The sequence below is a fragment of the Crocuta crocuta genome, unplaced genomic scaffold (genome assembly GCF_008692635.1).
Source record: "Crocuta crocuta isolate KB4526 unplaced genomic scaffold, BGI_CrCroc_1.0 scaffold248, whole genome shotgun sequence".
NCBI classification, from domain to species: domain Eukaryota; kingdom Metazoa; phylum Chordata; class Mammalia; order Carnivora; family Hyaenidae; genus Crocuta; species Crocuta crocuta.
In genome coordinates this window covers 105270-115487 of record NW_027532409.1, presented here as the reverse complement: position 1 = coordinate 115487, position 10218 = coordinate 105270, and the positions used below count along the sequence as shown (strand labels likewise).

The 10218-nt window shown below is 45.3% G+C and overlaps 1 protein-coding gene across 1 annotated transcript in view; it reads left to right on the top strand.

Moving 5' to 3' along the window:
- The first annotated feature begins 9787 nt into the window (after positions 1–9787).
- Positions 9788–10218, top strand: part of SRSF6 (serine and arginine rich splicing factor 6) — a 5070-nt gene continuing 4639 nt past the window's right edge. Inside the window, exon 1 of the mRNA XM_077778889.1 lies at positions 9788–10039. Within this exon, the coding sequence (XP_077635015.1) occupies positions 9933–10039 (107 nt within the window). The 5' untranslated portion in view covers positions 9788–9932. The remainder of the gene's footprint in view (positions 10040–10218) is intronic.

The window sequence follows — 10218 nt, the reverse complement described above, 5'->3', positions numbered from 1 at the left end:
ACAAAGCCCCATCTTCCCAGCCAAGGAGCAATCAGTCTACAGAAACCTAATTGGAAAACAAAACCAAATAAGAGTTAACTTATTCAGACAAAGTGACATTCATGGGAAAAGACTATGAATCAAATCCTCAGGTGCTTTAGTTCCAGTACAACCCAGAGGGCTCCAGGTCAGCAAACCACATTTTTTTAAGAGAGATATTCCTTTAAAAAAAAAAAATCTTCCATCAAGTACAACATACATACAGCAGGGTACACAAATCAGAAGTGTACAGCTCAATAAATTCTCTCAAACAGGGCGCACCGTATAACAAGCACCCAGCTCCAGATACAAGCTACGACCAGAAGTCCCGAAGCCCCCTTCCTGGTCACCAGCAGGAAGGTGACTTCTGACACCGTAGACTGGTTTGGCTTGTTCTTCAGCTTCACATACATGGAATCATATGGGATGGGTTCCCTTGTGTCTTGCTTAGACGCTTATGTCGTGAAATCCGCTGACTCGGCTGTGCACCGTAGGTCAACCTCATTGCTGTGTAGCAGTGTGTGGTGTGAACAAACCACAAATGATTTGACTATGCTCTTGTTGATGGGCATCTGAGTGGTTTCCAGTTTGGGGGCTGCTACATATAATGTTGCTATGGATTTCTAATACGTTCCTTATGAAGAGCATATGTACACACTTCTTTATGGAATTGCCAGGTCACAGGGGCGGGTGCTAGCAGCTTTCAGCTTTAGTTGACATTAGCACACAGCTCCCAAAGTGATGGCACCAACTGCCATTCCCACTGACAACGTATGACAATTCCTATGGCTGTCTAGCCACACCAGCATCCTCTGCCTAAATAAGTTCTAGTGGAAGACATGTGGGATCTGGAGTGAGCATCCTGCAAGGGTCTGAGTGTCTGGGCAGCATGAGTGAGTGGGCTTGAATCAGAAGGAAGAAGAGTCCATCCCATCAGCACGCCCTGAGGACCCCTTCAGCAGTAATACCTACCAAGTGGAGATACTCACTACGTGAGTGTGAGCTTGGAACGACCGCCTGACTGGTGCTTCTCTCAGCGAGCACTCGCTGCATGCCGGGCACCTTTCCTCAGGGCTGGAGATGGGACAGAGAAGAAACAGACAACATTCCTGCACTAATGAAGCTCACGTTCTAGTGGGGGTGGGTACAGACAGTAACTAAGCAGGTCAAGAGATGAAAGTTCTGTAAGAAAAAATAAAACAGGGTAGGAAGATATAGAGTACAGGAGCACCTGGGTGATTCAGACAGGTAAGTCATTGGCTCAGTCTATGATCTCATGGTTGGTAGGTTCGGGCTGTGCATGAGGCTCTCGAATGGCAGCTTGGAACCTGCTTGGGATCCTCTTTTTCCCTCTCTCTCTGCCCCACCCCTACTCTCTCTCAAAAACAAAAAAAGCATTAAAAAAAAAAGATATATAGAGTTCAGAGAGGGATGCTACTTTAAAACGAGGGTAATTTGGGAACCTGGGTGGCTCAGTCGGTTAAGCAACAAACTTTGGCTCAAGTCATGATCTCACGGTTCCCAAGTTCAAGCCCCATCAGCTACTGTCAGCACAGAGCTCACTTCAGATCTCGCTCTCTGCCCCTCCCACTCTCGCTCTCAAAAATAAAACAGTAAAATAAAATAAAATAAAATAAAATAAAATAAAATAAAATGAGGGGTTACAATAAGATATCACCTTGCACCTGTCAGAATAGCTGCTATCAACATGTGTTGGTGAGGATGTGGACAAAAGGGAACCTTGTACATTGTTGGTGGGAACACAAATTGGTGCAGCCACTATGGAAAACAATGTGGAGGTTCCTCAAAAAATTAAATATATAAATACCATATGATTCAGGAATCTCACTACTGGATATATATTCAAAGGAAATGAAAGCATAATTTCAAAAAGATACCACTATTCCCATGTTCATTTCAGCATTATTCACAATAGCCAAGATATGGAAACAACTTAAGTGCCCATCGACAGAAGAACAGATAAAGAATGTGGCGCATATATACATATATGGAATATTATTCAGGCATTAAAAAAAAGAAAATCCTGCCTTTTGTGACAACATGGTTGGCTCTTGAGGGCATTGTGCCAAGTGAAATAAGTCGGACAGAAAAAGACAAATACCGCATGTTCTCACTAATACATGGAATCTAAAAAAGCTGAATTTGTAGAAACAGAGTAGAATGATGGATGCCAGGGGCTAAGGGTGGGAAAATGGGGAGATGGAAAATGGGGAGATGTTGGTGAAAGGGTACAGACTTCCAGATATAAGATGAGTAAGTTCTGGGGATCTAATTAATGTACAGTATGATGACTACGATGCACAATAGACAACACTGTATTAATAACTGGAAAAATGCTGAGAGTAGATGATAAATGTTATCACCCACATAGAAAAATGGTAATTATCTGAAGGGATGGAGGGGTTAATTAACCTGACTGTGATAATCATTTGAAACATATACGAGTATTGATTCATCACATATTGTACTTTTTTAAATAGTTTATTGTCAAGTTGGTTTATATATAACACCCAGTGCTCATCCCAACAAGTGCCCTCCTCCATGCCCATCACCCCCCTTCCCCACTCTCCCACCCGCTCCCAGACCTCAGTTTGTTCTCAGCATTCAAGAGTCTCTCATGGTTGGCCTCCCTCCCTCTCTCCAACTATTTTTCCCCTTCTTCTCCTGCTTTGTCTTCCATTAACTTCCTCCTAATCCACCTATATGTGCAAACATATGGTATTTGTCCTTCTCTGCCTGACTTACTTCGCTCAGCATAACACCCTCTAGTTCCATCCATGTTGCTACACATGGCCAGATTTCATTCTTTCTCATTGCCATGCAGTATTCCATTGTATAAATATACCACATCTTTTTGATCCATTCATCAGTTGATGGACACTTAGGTTCTTTCCATGATGTGGCTATTGTTGAGAGTGCTGCTGTAAACATTGGGGTACATGTGCCCCTATGCATCAGCACTCCCGTATCCCTTGGGTAAATTCCTAGCAGTGCTACTGCTGGGTCATAGGGGAGTTCTGTTGTTAATTTTTTGAGGAATCTCCACACTGTTTTCCAGAAGGGTTGCACCAGCTTATATTCCCACCAGCAGTGCAGGAGGGTGCCCGTTTCTCCACATCCTCGCCAGCATCCAGAATCTCCTGATTTGTTCATTTTAGCCACTCTCACCAGCGTGAAGTGGTATCTCAGTGTGGTTTTGATTTGTATTTTCCTGATGATGAGGGACGCTGAGCATTGTTTCACGTGTCTGTTGGCCACCTGGATGTCCTCTTTGGAGAAGTGTCTGTTCATGTCTTCTGCCCATTTCTTCACTGGATTACTTGTTTTTCAGGTGTGGAGTTTGATGAGTTCCTTATGTATTCTGGATTCTAGCCCTTTATCTGATATGTCATTTGCAACTATCTTTTCCCATTCTGTCGGTTGCCTATTAGTTTTATGGATTGTTTCCTTTGCCGTGCAGAAGCTTTTTATCTTGATGAAGTCCCAGTAGTTCATTTTTGCTCTTGATTCCCTTGCCTTTGGGGATGTGTCAAGTAAGAAATTGCTGCGGTGAAGGTCAAGGAGGTTGTTTCCTGCTTTGTCCTGTAGGGTTTTGATGGTTTCCTGTCTCACATTCAGGTCCTTTATCCATTTTTGAGTTTAGTTTTGTGTATGGTGCAAAAAAGTGGTCTAGTTTCATTCTTCTGCATGTTGCTGTCCAGTTCTCCCAGCACCATCTGTTAAAGAGGCTGTCTTTTTTCCACTGGATACTCTTTCCTGCTTTGTCAAAGATTAGTTGGCCATACATTTGTGGGTCTAATTCTGAGTTCTCTATTCTATTCCATTGGTCTATGTGTCTGTTTTTGTGCCAATACCATACTGTCTTCATCACATGTTATACTTTAAACGTATGTCAATAATCTCTCAATAAAGCTGGGGGAAAAATAACACATACAAAGAATAAAATAAGCAGTTACAGGAGTGAGAAGGTGACTTTGAACAGAAACCACAGATGAGAAAACAAGCCACAGGAAGAGAGAGCTCCAGATACAGGACACCATTTAATGAATGCAAAGGCCCTGTGGTGGATGTATGCCTGGTACATTCAAGGCACAGTAAGGAGCAGGTAGAAGGAGGAGTAAGGAATGACGGGAGCAAGTTAGTGGGGACACGATTATGTAGGACCTAACCTCATTGAAGCTGAGAGAGAACCACAAGCTCAACCCAACACACACATGCATAGTCATATAGTGTTGGAGCTTGGGGGGTTGGGAAGGTTTTTGTTGTTTATAAAAATGAAATCATGCATATATTAACCCTGGCCTTCCTCACTTAACAACATATCATAAGCATCTTTATAAGTTATAAGTCTATATCATAGATTGGGGTAGGCAAATGTTTTCTGTGTAGACCCAGCTATTAAATATTTGAGACTCTGTGGGTAGACAATCTCTGTTGCAACTACTCAATACTGCTGTTGTGGTTCAAGAGCAGACATAGTACACGTGAGTGAATGGGTATGGCTGTGTTTCACCGTAACTCTACTTACACAACAGGTGGCAGGCCAGATTTGGCCTCAGGTGGTGTTTACAAAGCCTGACTCATAGGTCCCCTGTTTGTTGCATTCCCAATGCCAAGAGCACTGGCTGGCACACAGTAGGCACACAATAAATATTTGTTAAATGAATAGACCGAACATTCTTTTTAGTGGTTCGAGTATTCCATTGCTAGAATATCATCCTAGGGCCTAAGGTTTTACAAATCAATCCTCTTGTCAAAAAGTTTTCTAGGAGTAATGTGGCTGGGTCAAAGCCTCGTGAACCTTCTGTTTGTCAGTGGGCCACCACCTCCTTGAAACCCTTTCCTCTTGGCTTCTGTGACACTGCACTCTTTGGTTTCTTTCCCAACCTCCCTTCCCAGTCTCCTTTCCTTTTTTTTTTCTTTCTTTTATTTATTTTTATTTTTTTTAATGTTTTATTTATTTCTAGGAGAGAGAGAGACAGTGTGAGCAGGGGAGGGTCAGAGAGAGAGGGAGACACAGAATCTGAAGCAGGCTCCAGGCTCCGAGCCGGCAGTCAGCACAGAGCCTGATGCGGGGCTCGAACCCAGGAACCGCGAGATCATGACCTAAGCGAAAGTCGGACGCTTAACCGACTAAGCCACCCAGGCGGCCCTTTTCTTTTTATTTTTTAATGTTTATTTATTTTTGAGAGAGAGGGGGAGACAGGCATGAGCAGGGAAGGGGTAGAGAGAGAGGGAGACACAGAATCCAAAGTAGGTTCCAAGCTCTGAGCTGTCAGCACAGAGCCCCATGTGGGACTTGAACTCACAGACCATGAGACCATGACCTGAGCCAAAGTCAGACACTTAAACAACTGAGCCGTCCAGGTGCCCCACCCTTTTTTCTTTAACCATCTTTGAATTGTTTTGCATTTTATTCTGAGCACATATTAATTTTGTACTGTTTTTTTAGCCTTTTAATATTTTCTGTGCACAGATCTTATGTGTTCATTTTAATGAGTTTTGGTAACTGCATGGCTTGTGTAGCCACCATTTTCACTATCCCAGGGAGTTTTCTGGTGTCCCTTTCCAGTCAAGTCCTCCACCCCCACTCAGTCAACCTCTGTCTTTTTCCACCAGCCCAGTCTCCTTTCCTGTATTTAAGTTTCAGAGTCCCCCTGGCAGGCAGAATAGTGCCGCCCCCCCCACCCCAAAGATGCCCATGTCTTAATCCCTAGAATTTAAGACGTTACCTTTCATCATAAAAGACTTTGCAGAAGTGATCGGGTCAAGGACCTTCAGATGGAGAATATGTCCTGGAGTATCCAAGAGGGCTAGGGGTGGGGGAGGGGTGGGGGACTTATAGGAGGAAAGCAGGAAACTCAGCATCAGAGGAGGAGATCTAACAATGGAAGCAGGGGTCAGGGTCAGAGTAACTGGATGCGAGAAGGTCTCAACCAAACTTCATGGCTTTAAAGATGGAGGAAGGGGCCACAAGCCAAAGAATGCGGAGAGACTTTAGAAGCTGGGAAATGCGAGGGAACAGATGCTCCCCTAGAGCCTTCAGAAGGAATGTAGGCCTGCTGACACCGATTTTAACCCAGTGAGCCACGTGACTCCTGACCTCTGGAACTGCAAGCTAATAAACTTGTGATGCTTTCTACCCCTGAGTTGGTGGTAATTTGTTACAGCAGCCATACAGATGACGCATAGGAGTTAATACAGTCCCCGAGGGCGTGGTTCTGAATTTTCTTCTGCTCTCCATCTCGAGTTTTTTGGGGGTTTCATCCCGTATGTGACAAACTCACACCTTTATATCTCTTGTCCCCTGTGTGCATTTTTTCTTGACACTGATAGCTTGTATTTATTTGTAGGTTCTTAATGTAAGCATTATACCAGTCATGTGCTTGGATGCTGTGGACTCAAATTCATGTATTAAGAAAGGAAAAAAAAAACTATATGTTCACAGTTAATTATACTTGGAGCACTACATTTTCTTGTCACATTGCTCAGATGATACCAGATACATAAATAGTTCAGTATATCCCCAGTCTTTTTTTTTTTTTAAATGTTTACTTATTTATTTTGAGAGAGAGAGAGAGAGCGCACACAGCGGAGGAGCAGAGAAACAGACAGAGAATCCAAAGTATGTTCCATGCTGCCAGAGTCCAATGCAGGGCTCAAACCCATGAACTGTGAGATCATGACCTGAGCCGAAATCAAGAGTCTGATGTCAACTGACTCAGCCACCTAGGTACCCCTCCCCAGCTTTCTTGGGTAGTGAAACCTCGTTATCCTTCTACTTCTGCTGAAAATTCTGGTTAATTCTTCAACACTCAGAACCCAAGGGAAGCTCATTCTCGATGACACACATCCCCTCAGTGTCGTCACAAGCAATACCTTAAGGGGCAATTCTGTGCCTCAGCAGACATTTGTCAACATTTCAAAACATTTTGTTAACCTCCCATTTTTTTATTGTAGTTGACATACAATGTTATATTAGTTTCAGGTGTGCAACAGATTGATCCAACAACTCTATACATCACTCAATCTTTACCATCTGAAGTATGGGCACCATCCATGACCATACAATATCATTACAATATTATTGACCACATTCCCTATGCTGTACTTTTCATCTCCATGACTTACAATGGAAAGTTTGTACCTCTTAATCCCCTTCACTCAATATATTTTTGGTTGTCACAGCTGGGGGAAGGGAAAGAGCTACTGGTGTCGAGCAGGTAGATGCCAGCCAGGAACGCTGCTAAACATCCTGCAGTGTCCAGGACAGCTCCCCACAACAAAAAATTATCTGGCCCCAAATGTCCATAGTGCTTAGGGTGAAAAACCCTGTCTGCATGAATCCTGTACAGATGTTTTTCAAAAAGAGTTTGGATTATCTTGGCAACATTTAATCCAATACTGCAGTTGAAATGTACCTTTAATCTCATCACTTCAGAGCTCTTTCAATCATTTGATTCACATTTCTTTCAAACTCTGTCCCTGACAATTTCCATTTCTGAATTCCATGTTTGCAGCAACCCTGCATACATTCACTCCACTCCATGTAAACATACTTGAGTTACCAAGTTCACCCCAAATCTGTTCAAGATGACAGCTTCTGGAATGCTAAGTTTTTCAGACATAACATAGCAAAACTTATCACAGCTCAGTTTATACCCACTTCAAATAACATGGGACTTGGGATTGAAAACCACAACAATGTGTGCTCTAAATTGTCCTATACAATCTGGGTATTTGTGGATGGATTCAAAGTTATTAACTCTCTTCTGGATCAGACTGAGGCCACTCTCTCTCTCTCTCTGTCGCTGACAGACTTCTGTAGTTACCTTCACAGTTTTAGAATCAGCAATAGAGTGATTTTTATCTGCCACAATTGTAGGCATCTAAGAGAGATGGCCTCCTGTGCTATACATCCATCATTTCTCCCTTGAGTCTTTCTTCCAAAATATTAACAGAGGTGAGTTAGATCATCAACAAGACTCTACAGAATGCTGATGGCCCAACAGTACCTTCAATGATGATCATTTGAGACTATGTCTTCTGTAGTTGGTCGGTCAGTGGTGTTTTGTTAAGAGTAGCCATTGGGGGCGCGTTCCGGGCTTATCCGTGGAGCATGTGACTCTTGATCTGGGGGTAGTGAGTTCCAGCTGCACATAGACATAATGATAACTTAAAAACAAAAACAGTAGGCATTGGGCTTTGGGGAGAGGGGAGTGGAAGCAGAGGATGATATTAGCTGCATCTTTCTCTTCGGGCACATGAACTGCAAAGAGAGACGGCGACACCGCATTCCCTATATGCATCCTTTAATAAGTACTACCCCCATTACCTTCCTAAATAGAATGTTCAGTCCAACCAACACTGTGTCAGCGCCATTTCCTGATTCACCTCTTCCCATAATGAATTTTAACAATTTTTAAAATAGTGACAATTTGATGAGTGAAAAAAATGTTGTCGCACTGTTGAATTTTCCTTTCCCTAATTACTACATCCCACGAATTTTTAAAGATCTACTGACTACATACCCTTTACCACTAGATGCCAGTATTAACACTTCTCCACCTGTTGTGACAATCAGATTGCCTGCAGACATTTGTGCTAAAATTCCCTGGAAGGCAAAATCGCCTTCTCTCAACCAGCTGAAGAATATCAAGGTTGAACCGCTCAAAAAGAGCTGGAATATTCGGCCAGTATTATCTCACCTATACTGTTTCCTCTCTTGGCTTCTGTGACACTGTGCTGTCCCGTCTTTCCCCACCTCTCTACTCCCTCATTCTCAGTCTCCTTTCCTGTAGTTGAATTTCAGAGTACACTAGGGCCTTCTGCTCTCCACTTAAACTTACTCTTTCGGGGTTTTCATGTAGTTCTCCAAGTTTTAAAAGGCATCTCTAATGAAACACTTTTTAAAAAAATGTATATTTCTGTCGCATAAAAGGGGGCTTCAAACCAGTTGGGACACAGGACTCTCCATGCGGAGGAGAAAAAGAGCGCACCTGTGCAGGAGGGCTGCCAGGTCTTGTTCGACTTTCTGGGTCCAGAGACCTCGGGGTCGTGCTCCCTTTGCGAGCATCCACAGCGAGGGTGGCATTACCACGTACACAGCAATCTACAGGTGACTTGCGAGTCTTTCAAGAAAGACTCATGGAGGGGGACGTGCAGCGAGGCGGTCAAGGCTGATGCTGGCTGTGAGTGAGACCACCAAGGAAAGACGCCAGCAGAGCTGTGCGCTCGTAACGCGATCCCGGCCGGGTCACCAGTACTCCGGAGCGCCAGCCTCGGATTAGGTGAAATGGGATCATCATCTGTGTCGGAGCGCGCTTCGCCCGCCGAGCGCACCGCGAGCAGATCAGTGGCGGAAACTCGCAGCGTCGCTTTAAGGAACCAATCAGAGACCACAGAGGCCTATTAACGACAACCACGAGGACCAATGAACACCGGGAGTCCTCCTGAACTGCCTCCAGAGCGCCTGTCTCGGAGAAATCACGCCAAGGTGGTTTTTTTAAAAAGTACAAATTAGAAGACAAGTCTGTGGCTCGACGATGGGACACCACGTTTACAATAGTGGGTGGAGAAAATTGTGTAAGGGAGCAGAGCTGCACTTCCCCAACATCTCGCGGAAGTGGACCTACAAATCACCCCCGAGCCTTGGGCTCCAGCGCGGGAGGGTACGTGCTGCGTAGTGACGTCACGCGCTGACCCCGCCCCCAGCTCGCCCGCCCTTATAGTGCAGCCCTGGCGCGCGCGCACCATTGTGTGGCTGGACTCGGCCGCCGCTGCGGTGTGAGGCGCGTGTTCCGGCTCTCGCCGTCCCCGCACCCGCACCGCGGCTTCTGCCTTGCGGTCAGCCGTTCGACAGCCAGCCTTCGGGGCCCTTGCCCGCCACAGATATGCCGCGCGTCTACATAGGACGCCTTAGCTACAACGTCCGGGAGAAGGACATCCAGCGCTTTTTCAGCGGCTATGGCCGTCTCCTTGAAATAGACCTCAAAAATGGGTGAGTCGGGCCTGGGCGCCCGCGTCCGTCCGCAGCGTCCTGGGTGTGCCGGCGGCGGCCGTGGCCCACTGGACAGAAGAAGGCCCAGACCGCGGCGCCGCGTGGCAGGGCCTCTAAAATGGCGGCGGCGCGGGGCCGCGGGAGCGCGCGGGGGGGGGGTGGCCGCGCGCGCGTGCGCG